This window comes from Camelus bactrianus, chromosome 13 (genome assembly GCF_048773025.1).
Source record: "Camelus bactrianus isolate YW-2024 breed Bactrian camel chromosome 13, ASM4877302v1, whole genome shotgun sequence".
Taxonomy (NCBI): domain Eukaryota; kingdom Metazoa; phylum Chordata; class Mammalia; order Artiodactyla; family Camelidae; genus Camelus; species Camelus bactrianus.
The window spans coordinates 74,409,601-74,435,549 of NC_133551.1; the positions used below are offsets into that span (position 1 = coordinate 74,409,601).

The following is a 25,949-nucleotide window of genomic DNA, read 5'->3' on the forward strand; positions in this document are numbered from 1 at the left end:
AGACCAGAGGGAACGAGGGAGAAGCCGTATTTGAAAAGATAATGGATGAGAATTTGCCAGAAATTTTTGAAATAGCCTCAAACCCAGAAATCCTAGTGAATCCCAACAGATTAAAAGGAAGAAAGGAAGGAAGGAGGGTGGAAAGAAAGGAAGATAAAGGAGGGAGGGAAGGAAGGAGGAGATAAATCCACAAATTGTGGATTGGCGGTGAGACTGCAAAACACCAAAGGAAAGCAAAAGTTTCAGAAGCAGCCAGAGCAGGGGGAAAATCACTGCGAAGGAGCAACAATCGGACGACTCAAGTCTCACCTGCAACAATGGGAGTCAGAGGAAAACTGCTAGCGGAAAGAAGACATCGCTGGGCCAGACTTTATAATCCCTTTACATGCCATTCACAGGAGGTGCTTCCGAAACATAAGGACACTAAAATTTTTAAATATAGAAAACGATAAACTGGAAAGTAGTGGTCGTAAGAAAGCTGGAATAGCTTATTAAACATCAGACAAAACAGATATGAAAGCAAAAAGCAATAAGGAGGAAGGAACACATTACTACACAATGATTTTCAAAAATTCAGTTTAGCAGGAAGCAAATCTCAAAATTAATGAACCAAGCATCCAACTGGAGAGGTTGAAAATTCTGGAAAGGAAAGGTTAAGAAATTTCTGAAAAGTAGGGAAAACAAAATAGTATTATCAAAGCCAGAAGTTGATTCTTTGACAAGACTAAAAATAAAATAGACAAATCCTTTGCATGATTATTAATCAAGAAAAAGAAAAGAAGAAGGCATAAATAAACAATACTAAGAATGAGAAGGACAAAATCACAGATGGTGGTCAAGGTTAAAACTGTTCGAAGAGATTATAAACCAGCTGCTGCCAATAAATTTGAAAACTTAGATAACGTAGAAAAATTCCTAGGAAAAGATACGACTTAACCAAAACCATCTCAGGAAGATAAAAGAACCTGCATAAGCCCACTGCCTGTAATAATCCAAACAGTGGCTCTGCAAAAAGTTAAAACACAGTATCACCGAACCCATAGAAAACCCAGCAATTCCATTCCTAGGTACACAAACAGAATAACTGAAAAGAGGTGCTCGCATGGCTGTGCCTGGACTCTCACAGCAGCACTATGCGCCACCAGAAGGTGGGAACAGCCCAAAGGCCCATCAGTGGATGAGTGGATGAATGAAATGTGGTCCATCCATGCAATGGAATAGTATTCAGCCTTCAAAAGGAATGAAATTCTGACACGTGCTACATCAGTGAACCTTGAAACAGTGTGTTAAGTGCAAGAAGCCAGACCTAAAAGGTCACATATTATGTAATCCCTTTTACATGAAGTATCCAGAATAGGCAAATCCACAGAGATGGGATGTGGAATGGAGGTTAACAGGGCTTGAGGGGGGAGAGAAAGGGAGTGGCTGTTAATTGGTACAGGGTCTCCTTTGAGGGTGATGAAATGTTTTGGAATTAGATAGAGGGGACGCTTGCACAACAGTGTGAATGTCCTAAACGCCCCTGGATTGTATGCTGTAAAATGGCTGGTTTCATGTTATATGAATTTCGGTTCAATTAAAACAAAAATCTCACCACAAAGGAAATACCAGGTCTTGCTGGATTTAGAGGGGAATTGCATCAGATATTCAAAGAATACATAATTTTCACCACTCACAAGTACAGAAAAGAAACAAAGGGATATTCCCCAACTCGTTACAACCAAGGCATAATAGCCTTGCAAAAGTCATACAAGAAAGGAAAATTCCAGTTCTGCCTTACACGAGATGCAAAAATTCCTAAATTAAATACTTACCCAACAGAATCTGGTAAAGTATGAAAAAGATACCACATGATGACCAAGCTGGGTTTATCTCAGGCACGCAAGAGATCAGTAGATTAGGAAATCTACTCATGTAACTCATCACATTAACAGATTAAAGGAGAAAAACCATATAATCTCAAGTGACATGGAAAAGCAGTTAATAAATTTCAACATCCATTCATGACAAAAATTCAGCACACAAAGAATGGAAGAGTGTTTCCTTAAGCTAACAGAGAAGATTACCGTAGGCAGACTAACCCTCCTGACCCCGAGATGCCCCTGCTCTAAACTCCAGAACCTGTATGTTACCTTTCATGGCAAAAGAGTCTCAAGATCTGATTAAGGTTCAGGACCTTGAAATAGGAGATGATTTGGAGTTATCCAGGTGGGCCCAAACTAGTCATGTGAATCCTTAAAAGGGGAGAAACCTTCCTGGCTGCAGTCAGTCAGAGAGGGAGATGTGACCACAGAGAACAGACAGAGAGACGCAACACTGCTGGCTCTGAGGGTGGAGGAAGGGGCCACGAGCCAAGGCTTGCAGAGGCCCCTGCGAGCTGGACAAGGCAAACAGCTGACAATAGAAACCTAACAATATAACACAAACAAACAAATTTAAAACTCTACAGCAAATGTTATATTTCTTTCTCTTTAAAACCCGGCACCACCTAGGATGTCCACTGTGACCCCTGAATTTGGAATTGTACTGAGATGCTAACCAGGATAGAACAGCAAGAAAAAGTAAAACATTTAAGGGTTGGAAAGAGAGAGAAATAGTCATTCTTTGCTGATGATACGAATGTCTACATAAAAATTTGGTACAATTTATAGCTACATTATATTAGAATAAGAGAGAGTAAAAAGGCTGAGTAAATGATCAATATATAAAAGTATTTGCAACAATCAGAAGACAATTTTTAAAAGCACAGTATCACAAGAAAAGAAGGAAGGAAGGAAGGAAGAAAAAGAAAGGAGGGAGGGAGAAAAACCAAATAATAATTCTAACAAAAGATGTGCCAGCCCTTGATGGAGAAATTAGAAAAGTTAGAAAAGTTTATTAAAGACAGATATTAAAGAAGAAAATAGACAGACAGTGTATACTATGTTCTTGGGTAGGATCAATATCAGAACAATGTCAACTTTCCCTAAATTGCTCTACAGATTCAATTGCAATCCCAATTTAAAAAAATCCCAACAGTATGTTTTATGAGATTGATAAGCTGATTGTAACATTTATCTGGAAGAGCTGAGGCTACAAGTAGCCAAGGTACTTCCGGAGAAGTCTGAGGAATCGCCTCCACCAGGTAAAGAAATCAGCCTGTGTGATATCAACGCAGACACAGACCAACAGACTGATGAAACAGAAGAGAGCCCAGAATCAAAGACAAACTCTTATGGAAATTTGATTTAGGACAGAACTGAAATTGCAGATTAGTGGGGAAAAAGATGGACCATTCACCGATTGGTGCTGGGACAACTAATGAACCATTTGGGAAAAAAATGAAATCAGATCTCTACCTCACACATACGCAAGATTAATTCCAGATGGATTAAAGGCTTACTGTAAATAATTCAGCAAACAATGTAAGTGGGCATCTTTACAATCTCGAGATAGAAAAGAACTTAGCACAAACTACAAAGACAAATGCTGAGATCTACTATATTAAAATGAAGAATTTCTCTTTCTCACAGAGGCCATGAAGAGTGAAAAGGCAAGCCACAACCCAGAAGAATGTATCTGCAAAACAAATAAACAACAGGGTTTCTTTTGTTTTGTTTTTTTCTTCTTTATTTAAGCTAAAACCCGGGGAGGGTATAGCTCAAGTGGTAGAGTGCATGCTCTGGTCCTCGAGGTCCTGGGTTCAATCCCCTGTGCCTCCTCTAAAAAGAAAGAAAGAAATAAACCTAATTACCCCCCCCAAAACTAAACAAACTAAAACCAAAAACAGTTCAATCACATCTCCCCATAAAAATAATTACACTGGAATTTGACACAACATTGTAAAATGATTATAAATCAATAAAAAAAATTAAGTAAATAAAAGTTAAAAAATTAAAAAAAAAAACTAATAGTGATTAACATCCAGGATGCATGAAGAATTCCTACAAATCAAATAGAAAAAGACAAGAACCCCAACAGGAAAATGAGCAAAAGACAGTCATTACACAGAAGAAACAGTAGGAAAAATGCTTGCTGAGTAATCAGGAAAATAAACGCACATTAGAGCCGCAAGGAGATACCGTTTCACACCCACTGAACTGGCAGTAACTTAAGAACCAGACAGCAGCTAGTCACCGGTGACCGGCTCTGAAGCAGCGGTCAGCCTCACTCACCGCTCACGAAGTATGAACTGTCAGAAGCGCTTGGGAAGTGGCTTAGCGTTTCCGGGCGCAGGGGTTCTTCACGTGGGGAAGGCGGTTAGCACTCAGGGGGCCTGTGCTTGAACGGGAAAAAAACTGTCTGTGTTTTCACTCATCTCTAACTAAAACGTCTATTTCCTTCTTTTAGGAACCAAATCAAATTAGTGTTAGTAAAACTATGATTACCAAAGGGGACAAGGGATAAATTAGGAGTTTGGGATTAACAGAAACACAGTGCTATATATAAAATAATAAACAACAAGGTCCTACTGTACCGCACAGGGAACTATATTCAGTACTGTGTAATAACCTATCATGGAAAAGAATCTGAAAAAAAAAATGTATGTATGTGTATAACTGGATCGTTCTGCTGTACACCTGAAACTAACATTGTAAATCAACTACACATCAATAAAAAATAAAATTAAAACAACAACAATTAAAAAAAGCAGTGTTAGTGGTACTGATGACTTCTACCAACCAAGAGAACACAGATTCTGTGCATCACGCTCTCAGTATTGCTTAAGCTCACCACAACTTCAAAATTACGGTCGTTATGAGACCGATTGCTAAATATTACCATGTAATGGTAGAAGGAAATGTATTGCTTCACCACAAATCTGTATTTTTAATATTTTGAAAACTCTATTCCAATCCAATGGGTTCCCCTTGCAGTCCAATGTATTTTATTCTGTGTTTTAAAATGCTGTTCTAAGAAGTCACTCAAGACTTCACTACTGTGCCAAACGGGTCCACAAAACATACAAGTGCTACTAAAATAAAACGCGAATCGTTCACAACAAAGTGTCCAACCTGGAGGGACTCTTGTCCTCATGTATCAAGAGATACATGCAAATCTTGGAAGCTTGGAAAGCAGCCCAAATACTCACCAACAGTACAATGGATAAATTGTGGAATATGCCTGCCGTATAATTACATTTTTTAAAAAGTGTTTTAAGACTCAAGTGGCACTGAGCTAGCTGCCTCACGGACTAATGACATGGTATTATCCACAGTCCGGAGGTAATTTACTCTGTCGTAAGCACGCGGAGTGCCCGTCATTCTTGGGTGAGGGATGTCAAAGCGTAACCAAGTATTAAAACAGGGTGAGTGCATTCCTGCTTGCACTCCCGTGCATTATTCGTGCTTGATTCATTGCTTAAGGCAAACTGAAGGGACGGTCCAAGGCTCTGCTAAGCCCTGACTATCAGTTTCTGAACCATCACCTTCTACCTGCCTCTCACCTGGCCAGTCGTCCCTAACAAGACTGCCACCTCGTCACCTGACACCCGAGCCAGTCACTCAGCAAGGCCGGACGGGAGAAGTCTGCTTCTGGTGAAACTGACCACATATCACGTCGGGGGCCTGAGACCTGCACCCTACAGGCGGGAGGGGGCGGGAGCCGCGGGGACAAACCCTCAGGATGCAAGGATTCAGGACTGACGCTGGCTACGTTCCATTTGTCTTTTAAAACCAAGCACAACTGTCTCTTCAGTTAACTCTGTGAAATATTATTCTCCCCCTGAAAGAAGAAACCTGAGCCATACACACTCTGTAATGGCACACCCACCTCCACTTGGCTTTTTGAAAAACCTCTCAAGCAAAGCTGGGGCATCTTACTGAGGTCTGGCGCCCCGACCCCGGCGGCTCTCTCCTGCGAGGCAGCGCCTTGGACTCTGTCACCGCCAGCCCGGGGTCTGTGCCTGCCGATGGTTGCTCTGTTGCCCACAGCCTTTTTATTTTATTTTTTTCTTTTTTAAGACAATGAACTTTCCACTCTAACGTTATTTTTAAGCCAAGGAAAAATATCTCCAAGAGCAGGCTGAATCCAAAAACCAAAACAAAAAAAAAAATTTTTTTTTTAAGAGAAAAGCTGAGAACATGATCACACGCAAAACCGAAAAGGCAAAATAAAGCAGCTGTGTTGTGAGGCCCGGAGGGGAGATCGCATCTGATTCCACGATGGATTGCAGCTGGCCCAGGACTTGTTTGGGAACCTGATATGGCCCCTGCGGGCTGCAGGAAGTGAAGATGGTGATGGTGATGGGCATAATGATGGCGGTGGGGATGCGGGTGACAGTGACGGGGACTCCTTCCTCGGGGCTCGGCCTCATGAGAGCCCTGGCCCTGGGGGCCTTGAGGCTGGAGCTTCTCCTGAGGGGGAAGGGCTGGCTCGAGAAGGACCCCACACTAGGAGCAAGCAGCGTGTGTCCGGCTCAGATGCAAACAGGATTTCCTGAGCCCCTTCCTGGGCACCTCACTGACTGGATCCCACCCATGGGAGGGAAGAGGCTGGGGCAGGTGTGTGAGCGGCCCTGATCCGCTACCGCTCCTCGTGTACCCAGGTCCCCATACCAAGGGCAAAGGCAGAGGATTTTCAAAAAGAAAAAAAAAGCACTGTGAGATGATTCCTCAGGAAAACGTAATGTTCTCCTCACTCCTTAGCGAAGGAACAGCCTAGAGCGTAGAACCCACAACCAGACTCTGAGATGAGAGTCGGCTATGCTGTTTTAGTCTGAGAAATGTACTTCCCCCTCTGTCGCTGCCTTTGATACTCTGACAATCCCAGAGCACAGGACAGAGATGGCGGTTTTGTCTTCTTTTTACCGCAAATGATGACGACAGCCTGGATGCGGGGAGAACTGAGCTGCGCGACGCACTAGCACGTAAATCTCCCCCTGCCGGGAGAAAGTTCTCTAAGGTATAATCAGTGAAAAAGCAGGGGCAGAACAGTGACATAGATAACATGACCCTTCTGTACAACGTGTGAAAGACATTGGTCGCCAGCTGGGTGACTAGTACCCGGCAGGCGCTCTGTATGCCCTGGGCCTTCCCTGTTCTGCTACTTAGCGCCCGGGAACCCCACCTGCCTCCACTTACTCACCGGGTTTTCGCCGCGACATCTAAGTCACAGGCAGTAGCCCCCTTTGGAAAGAGCAGTTTGGCAGTCACTTCCCTGGAGGAACACTGACCAGGGCCTCACGGATAGGAGCCGGGCCTCCCCTGTCCAGTGCCGGGAAAGCCACGACCAAGAGCCGCTCGGTCCTGGGCTCTGAGCCACATCCTGCAAGGGGGTTTGGTCCTTTCGGTCAAGAGGGCTGGGCTTCGGGCGAGACCTGATTTCTAGGCCCCATCTCTCGCTGACTCTCTAAGCGGCCTTGGGCAGACACTGGGGCCCCAGAAACCCCAGCTAAGGTGAGAGTGACGGAAGTGATGTCCAAAGCGGGGGTGACCCCGGCTGAGGAGGAGGCCCGGTCAAGCTGGACCGGCCACACACCTAAATTCAAGTCCAAGTCGCTCTGAGATGTAGATGGCGCCCCTTCCCTCCTCAGTTCCCGAGTTTTCTTTGTTTGCACCCCCCAGCCCTTCACCCCTTACTTCCTAGAAGGAAGAGAGCAGGTGTGTTTAGCTTTAAAAAGAAGCCAGCAGATAGAGAGGGTGGAGGCTTTGAAATGTTATCGATGTGCCTAAAGCCAGTCATTCTTGACCTGGCCAGAAAAGGCCCACGGTTTAGATAAAGCAGGTCCTGGAACCCCAACCCCAAACACTGTCAGGGAAAAAAATCTTCACTACATCACCGGGGCTCTGATAAACTGAGCCTCTGAGAAATGCTCTTCCCTTCTGTCCATCTGGAACCACCTTTTCCTGCTGCCCCAGGGCCACAAAAATTCAAAGAGCTAATCTAGTGAACAGTTCCCTTCCTGCCGATCACTCAGACTCCAGGGAGCTTAATCAGAGGTAGGGGATGCTGGTGAGACACCACGGTAACTTGCGAGAGGTTTTAAGGTTCGCTACTAACAATGAATTAGTCTCACGTCTGTGATTTGTGACTTCCAAAGTAACAGGCTCTGAGTTTTCCTTCCTTTATTAAAGGTATACTTTATAGATACCTTGAATTTGTCAAACTGAGGCTCTGAACTCACTCCTCCTGCCCCCAAGGTCTCCTTCTCCAGCTCAGGACGTGAACCCCCATTTGACCTTGTGTTCAAGCGAGAAATGTGGACGTTGTTCTCGCTGATTCTTCCTCCCACACCCCCTGGGGTCCCCTCAATAGAGCGAGCCTCTGAACCAAGAACGATCAGGACCTCCTCCGGGGGTTCCCATCTCCGCGTCAATTCCAAAGTCTCCGCTCAGCTACCTCCCCAGCTCCAGCCCTGCAAGGGCCCTCTGCACCCAGTGCTCCTGCCTCAGGGCCTTTGCTCTTCCTCTTTCTTCCTGGAATGCTCTGAGCAGATACCCGCCTCACCCCCAGCCAGATCGCTCCAGATTTTCCCTCCGGTCCCTTTTCAAAGAGGCCTCCACTACACACCCTGCAGAAAACATCTCATCACTGCCCTCTTACTCCACTTCTCTTACTAGGACACGGATATTTTCGTTTTTCTCTCTCTGAATCCCACAACACAAGCTCTAGGAGGACAGACCGTGTCTCTCAAAGGCTTCTTCCCAGCACCAGCACAGGGCTCGGCACACAGACGGCTCCCGAGGAAATCTAGTCCCATTCTCACCTCCCAGAGTCTCTCCTGTTCGCCCCTGGCGTCCTCTTTTTACCATCAGCGTGCTTATCAAAACCTGCAGTTACACTTGCATTTTCAACCATTAACACCTGCCTTGCCTTCCAATTCAGGGGTCGGCAAACCACAGCCCAGGGCCCCGCCCCCACGCCACCGCCTGGCTCCATAAGGCTCTGTGGCTGCACACAGCCACCCTCACTGCCTGATGGGGCGCAAACTGTGGCCCAGGGCCCGTCCCCACGCTGCCTGGCTCTGAAAGGCTGTGGCTGGACACGGCCACCCTCACTGCCTGATGCTCTTGTGTCACCAGGGCAGAGCTGAGTGTTTGTGACACTTTACGGCCCCCATGTCTAAAATACTTACCACCTGGCCTTTTCAGAAAGTTTACTGACGCAGGTACAGTACCCCAGGAGGGGAGGGAGGGAGGAACAGGAGGAGGGCGAGGAAGGGCGGGCAGCGACGAGCCCGCACCGCAGAGGCGTCTTCCGCAGCAGCTCAGCCCGCCCTCCGCAGAAGCCTGCCCACTGCGTAGTCCCTCTGATTCTTACCGGTCACTCATAAATGATGAAAAAACAAAACGCCGAGGGGATCTGCCGGCTCCTGCTCACAAGTGCAGAAGCTGCTCTGCTTCAGGGGTAGAGGGACTGGGGTCAGGAAAGTTTTCCACCTCTCGTGCTGGAGCCGCCCTCAGGCCGGGCCGGGCCTCCCCTCCCAGCGCTCAGGTGGCTGCCAGCAGCGCCAGGTTCACTGCAGGTCCTCCTGACCGCCCGCCGGCAGGCCCGGCAGAGGCCCCAGGGCTGGAGCGCATGGGCTGACTGGTCTCACCCAGGCATGAGGCTCTGCCTGGCCGGGCCGGGTTGCCTGCCAAGCCCCGGTGTGCGACCTAGCCCCTGCACGTGGGCGCTGGGTGGTCACAGGGTGAAACAGCGGGGCGCTGTTAGCCGAGGAAGGGAAACGGGCTGGGCCAACCTGGAGAGGTTTTCAATTCCATCTGAGGACTTCTGCTATAACGTGAAAAGAGGAATTAGCTTACAAAGATTCACAGTACAGCCAACTTCACTGGGTTTTTTTTAATAGCACATTAGAGATACAGGTAATGAGTGGGAGAGAAATCGCACTTTTAAATCTTTGTTCTACGCTTTTCCTCCTGGCCGTGTAAGATGTGTTTGCTGTAGCAATATCAACAGTAGCAATATCAACAGTTTAATGAAGCTGATAATTTGGCTTCACACCAAACAACGGAGACCAGAGGGAAAAGAAGGAACAATCAACAGTTTGCTAAATGCACTATTTATTCTGCAGTCAAGGTTTAGAAATGTGGGGTCACAACTGGGGACACAAATGTGGGGACGCACCGCTGGGCTGCTGGCGGTGACCCCTGCACGGGGGTGGGGGTGGGGCACACTGACCCCGCTTTGTGTTTGGAGTGAACACAGTGAGAATGATTACGGACGGCCTACCCCTCCAGCCCTGCTAATCTCTCAGAACGAGAGGTGCCTTCACCTGCGCTGCCACCTCCTTGCCGGCCAGGGCCTCCACGATGGCGAGGGCAAACTCGAAGCTGGTTCCAGGCCCCCGGCTGGTGAGGATCAGCCCGTCCCTCTCCACTCGACTCTCTGAGTAGCTGTAATGATCTTGGAAACAAACACAGAAAACCGTCAGGTCCTAATGGGCTCTGCTGGACAGCCATGGACTCCACCTAGCAACGCCATTCCGTGACAGCAGCGGCTGGTCTCTCGCAAATTAAAAACCAACCAACAAGCAAACTGCTCCCCCCCACCCCCGCCGACTCTGCAGCGGGTCATTCAAAAATGCACTTGGCTCTCGGAGGCCTTCCAAGCACACCGTGAGGATATTAAAGGCGCCTGTACAGCAAAGAGGGGGCCACCGACAACTGCTGAAATGAAACATATAAATACACGTATGTTCAGCGCAGCCGTGTGAGACCTCGTAAACGTGAGATGTTGGAGCGAATGCTGACTGCTCACTTTCCAGTATACAACAAGTGCTCAAGTGTCAATTTCATAACCTGGAGGGCAGAGAATCTGCCACCCCAAAATATGCCGCTTCGGAATACTGTTCTGAGCTGTAGGTACCTGAATAACAGCACATGCCATGAGAGGCTTTCTCTAAACTCCCCTTTCCTGCCTGAAGACAGAGCATCCAAAAGGAACTCAGCTGTCATCAATCCCCTTCCGGGAGTTTCAACAACCAGGAGAGAAAACTGGAGGCTGACACCGCACCAGACTCTGTCACAAGCGGTCACTCCTCCGCCTACTCTTCTAAAGACCCTCCACCTTTCCTTTTTAAAAGCCAATGACTCTCCCCTAGGAGGCCGATCTCCCCCTCCCCTTTCCCTATTAAGATGGCATTTAAGGGGGGGAGGGTATAGCTCAAGTGGCAGAGTGCATGCTCAGCATGCATGAGGTCCTGGGTTCAATCCCCAGCACCTCCTCTAATAAGTAAACCTAATTGCCTCCCTCCCACACACACAAAGATGGCACTTAAGCCGGATTTCTCAGCCATCTCAGGGAGCTACTCATTTTTCCCTGGGCATCTCCCATGCGTACAGATTAACAAGCTTTTTTGTTTTTCTCTTGCTAATCTGTCTTCTATTACAGGGGTTTCAGCCAAGAACTCAGAAAGGTGGAGGGGAAATTATTTTTCCTTCCCTACAAACCACTGGCAGGAAGGGGGTGAGGGTGAAGCCGTGTTGAAGGCAGAACCCCCATCACACTGACCACCTGCGTTTTGCACACATTCTCTGCTGCCTCAAGACAAACACGCAAAAACGATACACAACATGTCGGGAGTGGGGAGAGATGGAGGGAGAAGCCACCCTCTCTTGTCAGGGGCTCCTTTTCTTCTGCGTCCCTAACTGGCTATATTTTTGCAAATGTAATAACTAGAAACGTGCTTCTATATTTGCATGAAGTACCTCTGGGCAATGATACCACCTCCAGGCAAGTTCCAGGCCACAATGCTGGGCTTCCTGGTACCGGCTCGCCAAGTTCTCGCCCTCCACACCAGCCGTCAGCAAAGCCTCCCACTGCACACAGAGCCAGGCTCCAACTCCCCAGGTGCAGCAGCACCCCCATGGCCTGGCCCCACTGCCCCCCCAACTCGTCCCATCGCCCACTCTCCCACCTGGAACTGTCACCGAGCACCCCACACTCTCTGGCCCCAGGAAGAGCTGCCGGGCTGCCCACTCTGCCCAGAGAGCTCCCACCTCCTCCCCCTCCCAGGGTCAGCATTGGCCTCTCAGGGAGGCCACCTCTCCACACCGGGTCCCTGGGACCCGTTAGAGCACCCACTCAGCACTGCCGGACCCCGGGAACAACCTGTTTCCTTGCTCGTGGTCTATTCTGAAAACCACTGAGCGCTCACCTGCCCCAGCCCAGCCTTGATATGAACGGCCCCAAGGAGGCGCCCCAAGTACCAGTGAACAGAAGAATGAACACCCCCCACCTCCCCTCTGTGGGCAGCCCTCCCCACACTGCCCTCCCTCCACACTCAGCACCCCACGAAGATGCTCTTTCCAAAGTGCAAGTCAGAGCACACCCACCTGTCTCCCCTATGACAAGTCTTCCCCAACTTTCTCCAGCACCTAGAGGTGACCCTGAACTCCACATCACAGTGCGCAAGCCCTCAGGCCTGGTCTGCATGCAGAGACTGGACCAGAAGGAGCCAGGACAGAGACAGAAAAGAACCTGCGTCCAGGTGGGAGCCAATGGTGACCTGGGTGGGGACAGTGGCAATGGAGAGGAAACAAAGGTCTAAGGTGTGTTCTGCAGATAACATGCCCGGAACCTGGTGAAGGACCGGACGTGGGGAGGCACGCAGAATGATTCCTAGCCGTTTGTCCCGGCAACTGGGCAGGTGGTGGCGCCACTCAGCAGCATGGAACCCAAAGGACACAAGATTCAGGGCGGGGATTAACAGCCCACGAGGGTCCTCTGTGAAATCCTGCCACACGCTGTCCCTGCAGGCAGAGCCAAGCATGCAGCACACACTCCACCTCTGACCACCTTACCCCCGGCCCCAGCCAGTGTGGACCCATCTCCCACCCACCCGAGAACATCTGAGGACACGACTTCATCTTGTTCCTTTTTCTGTTCCCAGAGCCTGAGGAAGAGCTCAGGAAGTACTTGTTCAATGAACACATACAGAGAAAACGTCGCCTAAAAAGATGCTCCTGCTGTATTATGAGCTTTAGAGACAAGGTACTGACGCCCAGGTCCCTTCAGAGTGGGTTAACAACACCTGCAGTAACTCCTGTCTTCCTAGGCTCGTTACAAATCAAGTCACCGCTCAAGTACCTGACCACAGCGCGTGGAAGATTCCCCAGTTATGTTACTACAGAAAAGAGGAGCCCTACTTTGAGGAAGAGGGGTTTTCATAATGCGACCTCAATGACTGGTGGTTAAGCCAGGCCAAGCGCACTTTAAATGCTCAACTAGGAAACCGGCTGGGCCGAGCCTCCCAGAGCTGAGACGGCTGTCTAGATGGGGCAGCGGGAAGCACGATTCGACACGCTTCACTCAACAATCTCTTTGTGGGTAAAATACTACAAATACAGCTTAAACTGGTTAAAGATGTTTACAGGTTCCATGGTTCTCAAAACCTCAACCAGGAGCACAGGTCTGCTTGTCCACTAGCCCCACCTAGCGGCGAGCACGCAGAAGCACAGCACGCCTGGCCCTCGCCTGCAAGGGCGCGGGTGCACCAGCCCACGGGCACAGGACACCACATGCTCAGTCTGGCACAAGGCACTCACTTCTTTTCAACTTTAAGCAAACACCCCAAAGCCTCTCTCAAAGCCCAGACATAAAGCAACTGGGGAGGCTGGGGGCGAAGCGGTCAGCAACTGATGGCTGCTTTTACAGGCGACACCTCACCCAGGTGGTCTCAGAGCCTCGGACGTGAAGTCCCAGAGAGCCGGAAATATTTACTACCGGCCCTTCAAGGAAAAGCCGCTGGCCCCTGCGCACAGCAGCCCTGGGTTCCAGTCCTGGGTCTGCGGTTTAGGAGCTGCCTGACCTCCCTGGGCCTCCCTTTCCTCTTCTGCAGAACGGGGGCGATACCGAGCTAACAGGACTACTTTGGGAATCCAGTCGAACCAAAGGCCAGCAGGAGGCGGCGCAGTTACCCCAGCCTGTTCCCGGCTCCGCTCCCAGCGCTCAGCCCTGGGCCAGGCCTTCAGATGCTCACCACAACAACGGGCAAGCAAACGGCGAGGCCGCACCTTCATTTCAAAGCTGAGAAGCAGACTCTGTCCTTCAGACTGGACTGCCCATCTGAGTAAAACATTTCATACTGATCTGAATGGCGAGGTCGCGATGAGGACAAGCAGGAGGGCCTCACTGCAGGAGACGCCCAGGAAGTGCCTGTAGCTCCACTTCTCAGAATGTTCTTAAAGCGCAGAATTGCAAACATTTTTTTCTTACAATGGAACTGACTAAACCCAGCGCCTGGTAACAAACGTGTGTGGGAGCCTCACAGGGACAGAGGCAGGGCCGGAGTTCCGGCCTGCCTGGCCATGTGGCCTCGCCTCCCCCAGCCTGTTTCCTCACCTGTGAGGTCAATGCCTGCCTGCCTGCCTGGCCCTGGGGGCTGCGAGTGTGCCTGGAAATGCCCAAGAGTTAACAGCCTAATCTTCTACGTCTGATGGACCTCAGGTCTTGAGGTCTCACAAGGAAGGAGACAGAAAGGATGCACCTTCAGGTAACGGAGACTGTCTGACTCGAGCCCTCCTTCTCATGTGTTGCAACTACTAAATGAAGCCTGATTCTGTTCTTTCTGACCCTCCAAAATCCCCCCACTGGCTCAAAGTAAGTTAAATCCCTACATTAAAAAAATGCCCAGAAGCCAGAGCCTTGAAAAAAAAATCAACTTTCACACAGAGGGTTTTAATGACAACTTACTGTCTTTCTATCAACTAAAGTAAAATTATAGGTTTTAAGAAAATACTACTCTAGATGAAATTAAAAAACATGCAGAATGTCCAACACCAAGAGCGAACCCTGACGTAAACCACGGCGCTGGGTGACGGCGACGAGGCAGCTCAGGCTCACCGCCTGGTGGGGAGGGGGGCTGTGCGTGGGCGGACGGGGGTTCGCGGGAACTCTGTACTTTTTGCTTCATTTTGCTGTGAACCTAACACTCTTCTGAAAAATAAGGTCTATTAATTTAGAAAAACAAAGGCAATAAAATGAAAACTGCATCACTTTACTTTTCTATGAAAAGGGACTATAAGAAATGATGCTAACTGCCCTTTTAGTTCACAGTAAGCCCAGGGCAGGACTGACAGGCGGAAAATGTATCAGCTGCACAGCCATCTTCAAACCCGCCTTTGATGGTATCAGTCTTTTCATTTAGCCACCGTGTTTTGGTTGGCTGGTGTCACTCAGTGTCCCACCTGGTTGAATGCCAGTCGGATCACCTTGGCTTCTAAGTGGGAATTCTGATTCTCTTGCATTTGTCCTCTCTCTCTGCATGTTCCAAGGTCCCTGCCTCCCTGTGACATGCACTGCAGGGACAGGTGGCCGAGGAAGACCCTTCCTGTCTGACAGAAGACACTACTGCTTGGTGCCCTGAAAGCCACACTGAGCAGCAGCAGCTGGTACCGGGGAAGCAGTGGCCCTGGCACAGCCGCACGTTCAGGAACTGGGTTAATCATATATGCCTCGCACTTTAAAACCTGACACACACGTCTCTGCAAGCTGTTAAGAGACAACAACAACCTTTTTTTTTTAAAAATAATCTCCAAATAACAAGCAATATAAGAGAATTTAAAATTTTTTGATACATTATGAAGAAAAAGCGTAACGTTACGTTAAAAAAGCAAGCTGCAGGATGTATTTACGAGATTTCACTGGAGTAAAAATATTAAACCACAAAGGATAAGGGGGGTGTACAGAGACAATTCTAGGGTTACACAAAAAACTTTTAACAGAAATTACCTCTGTGAATTAGAGAAAGGGGTGGGGAAGTCAGTGAGGAAAGGAACATCTCTTTTTACGTCATCTCTTTCTGTGCTGTTTGCATTTTTAAAAACATGAATAGAAACTGTTTTTATAAAAATAAGTTAACAAAAGTTAAATATCTACTTGATATTTATAAAAGAAATCTGTCAGCCGAGGAACAGGCTTGGACCCAGGCCTCCTCAGAAGGACGGCGGAGCAATGTGCACTTCACATTGGACTGTGGGCAAAAGGGCACATTCTAAAATTGCTATCAAAGTTTAAAATTTACCTTCAGATCACTGGCAAAGTATTTGGTAAAAATACTAATTAAACTGGCATTTTGCAACCGCTTCAGTCTGTGACGCTGGCCTTTGGCTTAGCTCCCACCCCTCCGGGATATACAGAGACTCGTAAGGTGAGCCCACCTCTCGTGTTAAAACACTTGCAAAGAAAGCAAGGGACATGTCAAACCTCAACCCCCACCGGGAACCCCTATGTGTCAACTATGTAGACCTGTGGGAGACAATGCCACATGGCCGCTTTTGAGAAGGTCTTTTTGTACATTAAAATACAAGCATACACTTACTTCCATTCATCATTTTGTCTTTAGCAAGTGGGTGCGTTGTAACTTTGCTTCCAAAACCTATTTCGTGAGCCAACAGAGCCGTAGGGCCTAAAAAGATAAATAAAAAGATGTAAGTGGAGATATAGAAAGACCCATACTTTAAAAACTGCAGCAGGAATTCTTCAAAATCAGGAGGATCTTACCTAAAAATATACTTACGATTCTGAAATTAAACGCCTCTCAGTATGAGAGCTGAAGTGTGTTTATAATAAACCACCTGAGCTAAGCACATACGGCAAAAGCATACAAACTCAAGATAACCATTTCATCAAAAAGACGTACCCTGACACCTGAGGAGCAAACAGGTAAAAGACCGTGCCCCCAGGAGGGACGGGCTGCAAGTGTAACAGGGGCACAGAGGAGGGGGAGCCCCCGGGGGCGACTCACCTTGCCTTACTCTTTTGCAAATGAAAGGTTCAGTTACACATTAAAGGCAGCTGGTATCTTTTGAACCTCTGGGCTTAACTGCTATTTTACGGACTAAATTTTTTTTAATTGAAAATGAAAAATTAGCGCTCATCTGCCTATCCAAATATATCAGGTGGTAAGAATGATTAAAATGAACACAACACTGTCCCAGCCCCAAAGGAGACACCTCCGTGTCTGAGACATAAAGGCCTTTCTTACAGCTACGCACCAAGAAGAACCTTGCACGAATGCCAGCTGTGGACCCTCTGGGCCTCCCCTCTTAAAACGGAGTTTTAAAAAAATACACAGGTGCTGAGTTGAGATTTTTACCCAAATGTATTCACTGAAAACAGTCAACTTCACTGATAATCACAAGCATATTTCGCAGGTAACACTCCCCAAGTAGGGGAATGGTTGTTATCTTACCTTAAAACTTTAAAGAAAGTAGTTATTCTATTTTTTTTTTTGTCTAAGCCACCAAAAAATAACAAAAACAAACAGAAACTTTCTAAGGCCTCGTGTCATACCTAGAGAAACTTTAAAAGAGCACCATGACCTTCTAAATGGTCAGGCCACGGTGGGTAAGATCTCAGGTCAGAATCTGTACACTTCAGCTTCAGCAAACCCAAGCACTTTCTTACTGCCCTTTCATTTTTCAACACGGTTCCAAGAAAAAAGTTGTTATGTAACAGACCCACAGGCTTCTTAGACCTCAGCTGCTACTAACAGGAAGCGCAAACAAGCAACACGCAATTACATAAGCTTTCTGCCCAACGGAAGGTGTCGGTTTCAGACCAAGTCCTCACTTATACCTTAGGTCAAAAGCCTTTTAAATACACTTGACGTCTCCCTCCTCCTACTTGTATTCTACCCGCGAGAGAACCGTGTGTGGTAGCAAATTGCAAATGTCTGTAAAAACTGAGGGATTATCACTCAATTTTTATTTGAATGGATTCATGAATTACCTTTAATGCTTATTTTGTAAGATTTTAAGTAAATAATTTGCTGCATTTTCTTGTAAAGCAAACCTCAAGCGATGACTGACCTACAGTGAGGAGAGTGGTCACACGGTGAGCTGGGACTTTACAGGCTGCTCCCTCCAGGTGATAAAATTACTGCTTACAGTAACGTTAACAAACGTGCTGTAAACTCATAATTACTGCTTTCTGGGGCTTTAGGATCCTATTTGGAAAATTAGAGGCGATATCTAGCTACTTCTATTACTTGTGCTTCTGATGGATGAAGTGTGGCCGAGTCAGCAGCAGGGATCCAGCCCTGAGCACGGAGCAGAGGGTACAGTGGACTGAGTTGCCTTGGGAGGCCCAGAGGATCCAGCCAACAGCGCCACCGTGTGGTGACTTACACAGAGAGCACCACCGCCACCTCCTGGCCCCTCCGGGTGCCCCTGAGCCTGGGCAGTACTTGGAGCCCCACGTGGGCCAAGTGCTGGCTCCTTCCCCTGGAGGATTCCTTCCCCTGGAGGATTCCTTCCCCACCCCACCGCGCCGAGTGAATCTCCTTTCATTTTCTTCTCAAGATAGTCTCCCTTCCAATTTCTGTCTCTCGCATTCACTCAGTATTAGGGTTAAGTTAATGTTCCTCCTGTTCAATAAACAGATCCCAGTTCCTGACTGCAACGCTTAGCAATCTTCTTGTTTCCATCCACCGATTTAAAACCTCAGAATCTCTTCCACGGTTCACACCAGCCACTCTCTCACACTCGAACTACTGCTACTGCAGTCTCCTTGACACACGGGCATGCGCCTTCCCGTTTTTTGCAGCCCCAGAAGAGCAGGGCAGGAGATTGATCGCAGACAGATCATTAGCGCTGTGTACCTTATGAAGTCCATTTAAATGATTATCAGGTCTGCGCTCCTAAGGAGCGTGGTACCCAGGCCTGCCTGAGCCCAAAACAGTGAGCCAGATGGACCAACAATTTCCGTCTCAATGACACAGAACAAAAATGGACACATGGTTTTGACTTTCAGCAGAGTCCTAAGAGGACAAAGCCAGCCCAGACCCTTCCATTCTTCCTTTGGTTAAAGCACCTAAGGGCGAGGCAGACGTGAGGGGTGAGCAGAGTGGGGAGGGGATGGGCTGGACTAGGTCCTTATACACATAATAGGCCCTACGTCCGCCTCCTCAAAGACAGGTGCAGCTGCCTGTGCCGCAGTGTCCTTCAGCAGAGACAAATCCTTGGGCCCTGAGGGCAAGTCAGAGGTCAATGTCGACCAGAGGTCAAGGATAGGGCCCATCAGGCGGTTGCCTCTGCAGTCCTGCTCTAATGCAAAATGCCCAGAGCCCTAGCCTATGGATTCTTTTAAAAAGTCTACTGTATTGAACAAAATAACGTGTCATTTTATCTAACCATCCATACATCCACTAATTTATATACTCGCTCTTTTGACAGACAATAAAGACCTATAAACAAGAAAGGCACCTGCCAAAATTAATCAGAATATCATCTGATAGTAGAGCAAAAAGAATGGATTTTTAAAGCACTGTCAGAAAACAAAGTATTTCTAGGTTTCAAAGATGTGAGGACATCTATAAAGCCCCAAAAACCTGCCTCTGAAGCAGTTGGAGGTAGCACAGTGCCCGAGACGCAGCACTGAGCACCGATGTCGGGCAGAGGGCGCCGTGGGGCAAGCCCGGGGCAGAGCCGTCCTGTTTCGTCTGCCCGGTTCTTGCTGACAGTGAGCTGGCACAAATACCTTCTGGCACCAGGATTTGCTGCAACAAGCTGTTTACTGAATTCCAGAGGGGCCAGACTTTCCTCTGAGGTCCACCAAGCACAGAAAACACAAGGTTTCACAGAATGTAGACCAAAGGCACGGAGAAGCAGAGAGCGGAACGGCTGTAGTCATTTCTGAAATGACACTAACTTCATGCCACCAAACTAAACACACCAATACAGACGCCTTTCCTGCTTTATGAAGGGGAAGAAGTCTTTGGAACCAAATCTTATAATCACAGACCACCCCGGCGCGTGGGTTCTGAAGCTTCCACGTGTTACACGTCACCTGCACAGATGGCAGCAATGAGGCCCTTGCTCTTCTCTTGTTCCTTCAGAACCTCTTTCACAGCAGCGGACTATTCAAAGAAAAGCAAAAACACATCAAGTTATGATCAAGCCACAGCCAGTCTCTGGCTAGAATCTGATTTTAGCTTAAACCACGAGATCTTCAATCTGACTACTTTTCAACAATATTGCTAAATCATCAATATAAAAATGACCAAATCTGTAATGTTTCTACATTCTTAAACCCAAGCACGGCATTTATTATATGAAAAAGGCACTCTTTTCTTAAGACGTTTAAAGCTGAGATGAGAAAAGCAAGTTCCCCTGGGCATGCGAACCCTCGCCGTGCTGTACTCCAGGGAGAGACACGGCAGGGAGGAAACGCGGTTCTGGGGGTGTTTTCAGGCAGCAGAGTCGGGAACAGGGCCCCGCAGTCCCCAGTATCTGATTCAACCTGCTTCGTGAGCTCTTGTCTGCCAGCCGCTCCTACTGCTGTCTCCTTGCTGCAGGCTGACTCCTCGCACAAGACAAAATGAAGAAGCAGTGGCCCCCATTTGGCCATTTCTCATTCCAGCTGGCAGCTGGCGCCCTCTGCACCCACCTAAGCCCCGTGTTGAGGAGACAGCCAATCTCTTATCTTCCTATGCCTGAGCTGTCCTAAGCCCCAAAGGAGATCGTTCTGCTGCTGCTGAGGGAAGAAAATAAGCAGTCTCACATTTGGACGGGATTCACAGCCTCTGTCATAACTGTCCCACCAATTCTGCTTACTTCTATCGTGAATGCTATTAGAAATGCTTTTGAAAATTTAAGCTATGGGGGGAGGGTACAGCTCAGTGGCAGAGCGCATGTTTAGCATGCATGAGGTCCTGGGTTCAATCCCCAGTACCTCCATTAAAAAGAAATAAGTAGACCTAATTACCCTCCTCCCAAAAAAAGCTAAAAAAGAAAAACCCTTAAGCTAGAAGACCATTTTGTTAATCTCATCTTTCCCTATTTTATTCACAACCTCCCTCCTGAAATATTATAACAACAAAATCAACAGACTCTTATCAGGAGATGTTGAAGTAGCACTTATACCCATTTTTTTTTCTTCTTTACCCACTTTTTACCTCAGATAAATTCTGTGCGCCCAGGTTACCTCCTGGTAGAACCACTACATCATACGGTCCCTGTAACAGTTTTAAAAAAAAAAAAAAGTGAGAATGTTTCATCTGAAAAGTGCATTAAACAATAAACACTTTCATATTTTAAATGTGGGTCATAAGCAAAACACCGTTCACAGAAGAACACTTAAATAGAGCAAGATGTTTCTCTACAATGGAACACTGTTGTAACTAGTAAAAAATAGAGAACATCTGTATATAATAAAATGAAAGGATGTCCTTGAGGCAGAATTGCAGGGGTAGCACGACCTCATTCTTGTACAAAATACATACACATGCATGTGCATGCAGATGTGTCTGTATACACACTTATACACACACACGCTCACATGGACAGTATACAGATACTCAGACAAAGGAGTGGGCCAACTGATATGGGATGAGGGGAGAGGGGGAATGAGAAAGGACGTTTAACATCTGACGTTGTGTTGGTCTATACTGCATGAGTTGTTTTTCAGCAGGAATGTACGAAGTAATACATAATTAAAAGGAAAATATTAAAACGCAGAAAAAAAATTTTTAACCTTATGAAAAATGAAACTTGGGGGATAAAAATAATGCAAAATTTTAGTATCCCAGACATCAAAACATCCTAGAAATCTAATGATTTCAAACTTGCTGAAACTACAGAATAGAAGGTTTAACAATACTTTAAAATGTTAAGAAAGTTTTAAAAATTCATTCAGCAAATTATCAAATGAGAATTCTGTACATATTTAGTGCATCATATGCAATTTAGAATTACCTTTAAAGACTATAAATCTCCTATGTTGTTTTAAAATGAAACAAAACTAAAAACAAAATTTGTGACGTATAGACTTTCTTTCACTTCTTTTAGATACAGAACTAAACAATAAATGGACACAAAATGTAACTACTGTTCTAAAAAAACCCAAACACCACAGGACAAAAAAGATCAGGGAAGAAATATTTACTTATCCTCTCTCATTTTTAACCTGCTATTTATAAAGTTTCAACAATTTATATGTAAATACCAGTATTCTTACACTCCACAATCTAGCACTTAAATACTTGAATTTATGAAAAAGGAGTAAAGTTTTTTTCTATGCACTTGAGGACAGCTAAGCACAGGGAATCACGCTCCCAGGTTCCACGCCAGGGCACAGGTGGCCATCCATGAGCTGGCTCTGTGTCCTTCTCTGCCATGTCTCTGCTCCCAGAGGGTGCTGCCCACACCCCTGTCACGCTGGCCCCTTCAGCCTGAGCCCTGTGAGAGTGTCTGCAAGAGTCTGAGCCTGTGTGGGCAGGCATGCTTCTGAGGAAAGGAACTATAGCTCTTGACAGATTCCCAAAAGTGTCGGTCCCCCTCAAAAATAAGAACCGCAATGCTAAAGATACTGAAAAAGTGACACAATTTAAGTAGAACTCTTGCTCCTCCCTTAATCCAACCACGAATGAAGCATGAGTTGTTCCCTGTAAAATGAATCACACAACCACGTCTGTGTCATTGAAAGAGGAAAGGCAGTAAGTAGTTTTCGAATAAAGAGTAAGAAATGACTAGGAAATACGGGACTGATTGTCTGGTATCAAGTAACAGAATTATAACAAGAGGCAAGGCTGCCTGGATGAGCCAGGATACTGGTCCAAGTGTCCCATCCATCCACCCATGTTGAGCACATGCAGGGTCATGGACCTGCCAGGCTCCAGCGATACAGATACAGAGCAGAGCAAAGCAAAAGTCCCCCACTTCCCAGGGCTTAATTTAGTGGCAAAGACAACCAAGCAAAGTAACTTTCCTGAAATAAGTTTGTGCTAACAACAGCCTCACATGTACTCCAAACAGCTCAAGAAATTGATAAAGAAGCCGCAGAAAGTAATTCCAAGTATGGACAACAAACCTCTTTTTTTGCATCTTCCAGACTGGCATCAGGACAAATGACAACGTCTCGGCTACACTGTACCGGGTCCTTTCCAGCCAGACCTGCGACGGTGACCTTAATCTAAGAGAAAGACGTCATCGTGATATTTAAGAACACTGAAACATAAATTTAGAGTAACATTTTCACAGCTGTCCTGTGTTTTAAAATAACTTGGCAGGAAATCCCGCAACAAAACCATGCTGACTTTAGGCTCATTAAGCTGGCTAGCTATCTTTTATCACTAGGTCTGTCCCAGTTTGCCCAGGACAGTATGAATTAAAGATGCTGTCCCAGCATGCTGCCTGCTGAGTGTTCTTTCTCCCACAAGGGTTCTGGTTTGGGGGATAAGCCATACGACCATCCTATCAATAATCATTCTCGCAAAGTTACTGCTGCCATTTAAACCTCATGATATTTTATTAAGGTAGGCATGCAAGTTAAAATAATAAAATACTACTTCACCTTGCAAAAATTTACAAAGTTGACAATACTGAGAGCTAGTGCTGGGAAAACAGGAATTTTCCTCATTGCTGGTGGCCCACATCTTAGTACTCTGGAAAGTCATTTGACAACATCTAGTAACATTGACCACGCAACCAGCTATTCCTTTCAGGCATAGATCCTAGAGAAACTTCCACATCTTTGAGCAAGGAAACCCGTACGAGAGTATTACAGTATTATGATGCTGTGAAACAAGGCAACAGAAGAACGGGTAGACTGGGCATATTCCTACAGTGCAACACAAAGCAGCAGTTTTAAATAAACTGGATCTTTATCTTTTCTACAATATGTGCACTTTATTTACTTAAATATTTTGATTGATCGATTGTCTCTGCACCTGTTTCTTCAACAGCAAAATGAGAATGGCAATAACTCAGTGGGTTGTTGTAACACATAAAAAGGTTTACCTAAGTGCTGAGAATGACACCTAGCCCTCAGTAAATGCTACGTAGGTATTCATGATGGCTATATAGACACATACAGATTTATAATACAGATATGCAGAATGAAAACTACAATCTAACGTTACTTTAAAGACATGCATGGGCTGGATATACATCCATGTGAGGGGAGCAGTTATCTCTGGGGCCAGAAAGGGCACAGATCTGGGAAATTTACAAAGACGGCTTTGCCATGTTTTATTCTTTTAAAGCATTTGTTCTCCAAGAAACAGATCTGAAAGAAATATGGCAAAACATTCACAAGTATTAAATGTGGACAGCGGATAAACAGGTAATTATTATTATATCGTGCCTGTACTGCTGTGTATGCTTGAAATGTTTCATAAAGGACACTGGATACGACTTTATTCAAAATTCAGAAAAATTCAAAAATGTTTCAAAAGGGAGGAGGGCTAAAAAACCTTGGGGGACTTACTCCAGCTCGTCTCATGACATCTACAGGGATGACCGTCTCCATCTCTTCTGCTCCTTTAGCCAGGATGACCAGAGCTCTTTTTGAAGCCATTTTTATGTTGTATTTTTTAAAGACTTAACTAAAAAAAAAAAAAAAAAAAAAAATTCAAAACACTTTCACTGCAACCCTGGAAAAGCCCCAAATTTTAAATTTAGGAACATTTTTAAGTAGAGTAACTACGTGCCTCCTAGGGAAAAGGTTTTGATAAGACAAACAACTGAACATGAAAAAAGCATTCTAGGTTAACATGGGTTTACTTAGTAGAATTTCAATTGCTGTTCTTTTTGAGATGAAAACCCAGTAAGGTTGCCAACACGTTAGTTTCGTTTAGATTTTTATATTTTTTAAAATCCAATTTCTAGTAATAAATTGCAAATGAAATTTTCCAAGACACAAGTACGTGGGTCTTGCATTTCACACAATTTGGGGAGATAAAAGGTCTTCTTTTCTTGAAGAACTATTTCGCAGAGAAACGACTAAATTTAACTTCATGGGTAAAAAAACCCATGAAATACACAGTCTTTAGCAAGTAGCCCCTGAGATTTTTGGAGGGAATTTTTTTTCTTAGTTCCAATAACTGCACTAAAAATTCAGGGTGGGGGAGGTTAACAGTGTCAACTATTTGAAGACACTTTTTTTTTTTTAAATGACGGAGACACATGGGAATTTCCCCTTACTCAGTCCAGCTAGAATCTCTCTTTGCACTTGGCTCTCTCGTTGTAAAGGACAGATGCTAAGCCAGGGCCTTGAGTTTTGAGCCTATTCTCCTTCCGGAGAGTTTGGTTCTCCGTGCAACATAGATTTTAACAAAACGATGTCGACAAACACAGTTAGGTGGCTCCAAACTGGTGGGAAACTATGTACACAAATTCTGGAAGCTTCAGCGCTGCGACTACGCTTGGCTGCAGAAAGGCGCCATCTGCTTAAACAGGGAGGGCGCGCTCCTCAGACGCGGCGAGACGCCGGCCGGGTCCGCGCGGGTTGGGGGAACCCCTCTGAGGGCGCTCCCTTCGAGCCTCGCGACTGTCCAGCGCGCGGCCCCGCGCCCCCTCGCCGCCCGCAGCGCCACCGCCGTGCTCCCCAGGGCCCCGACCTGAACCTCGCCTCTCCTCCCACGGACGCGGCGCCTCGGATCGTTCGGCGACACTTCAGCGCCGGGGACGACAGAGCCAGAACCTGACTAACCGGGGACGCTCGCCAGGACGCACGCGCACCGCCCGGCTCCGTCCTCAGCGCCGCACTGCGCAGACGCGCGCCGCCTGGCGTCTCATCGCTCCGCACTGCGCAGCCGCGCGCTGCTCGGCCCCAGGCGCTCAGCCCCTCACCGCGCAGACGCGCGCCGTCTGTCGTCTCACTGCCCTGCACTGCGCAGACGCGCGCTGTCAGGACCCTGGCGCTCAGCATCGGACTGCGCAGACGCACGTCGCTCGCATCACGTTACGTCACATCCGGCCAAACCATCTCGGAGAACCGGGGGCCGGCCTGCCCTTCCGTATCGCGATTGTGCATCTCGGACGATTCTATTTGGAACAGCCAGCACCAGGAGAATCCTGCGGACTCACACATTCTCTTGCAAGCCCCCCACCCAAGATTTGGTCCGGCCTGCCCGCCGCGCGCTCTGAATTTAACCCGCTCTTTGCCAAAGCCCAGCCGTGCAAGGCTCGTCTGCTTGCTTTAAACTCGCATCTTCACAAAATAGAATTGGTCCTTCACGCTTCCTCTGTGCACTCAGGCCTCCTTTTCATTGTTCCTGTTTCCTTGAGCGCCTTCCTGCGTCG

At 47.0% G+C, this 25,949-nt stretch overlaps 1 protein-coding gene across 1 annotated transcript; it reads right to left on the minus strand.

Annotated features, from left to right (window-relative positions):
* Positions 1-9,747: 9,747 nt before the first annotated feature.
* Positions 9,748-25,423, minus strand: PARK7 (Parkinsonism associated deglycase). The gene is made up of 7 exons (XM_010957593.3): positions 25,265-25,423; positions 24,133-24,250; positions 22,735-22,836; positions 20,822-20,881; positions 19,714-19,783; positions 16,244-16,330; positions 9,748-10,326 (listed from the first exon to the last, which is right to left on the minus strand). Exons 2-7 carry the CDS (start codon positions 24,220-24,222, stop codon positions 10,166-10,168), a joined length of 570 nt encoding a protein of 189 aa, XP_010955895.2. The 5' UTR covers positions 24,223-24,250; positions 25,265-25,423; the 3' UTR covers positions 9,748-10,165.
* Between the last annotated feature and the right edge of the window lie 526 nt (positions 25,424-25,949).

What these genes read in the sequence shown, in the direction of transcription:
- PARK7 (XM_010957593.3), bottom strand. Translation starts at nt 24,222, where the DNA reads ATGGCTTCAAAAAGAGCTCTGGTCATCCTGGCTAAAGGAGCAGAAGAG. An exon ending in ATGTCATGAGACGAGCTGGA is followed by an intron (nt 22,837 to 24,132) that starts GTAAGTCCCCCA and finishes TCTTTCTCTTAG; the next exon opens with ATTAAGGTCACCGTCGCAGG. An exon ending in CATTGCTGCCATCTGTGCAG is followed by an intron (nt 16,331 to 19,713) that starts GTGACGTGTAAC and finishes TTATCTTTTTAG; the next exon opens with GCCCTACGGCTCTGTTGGCT.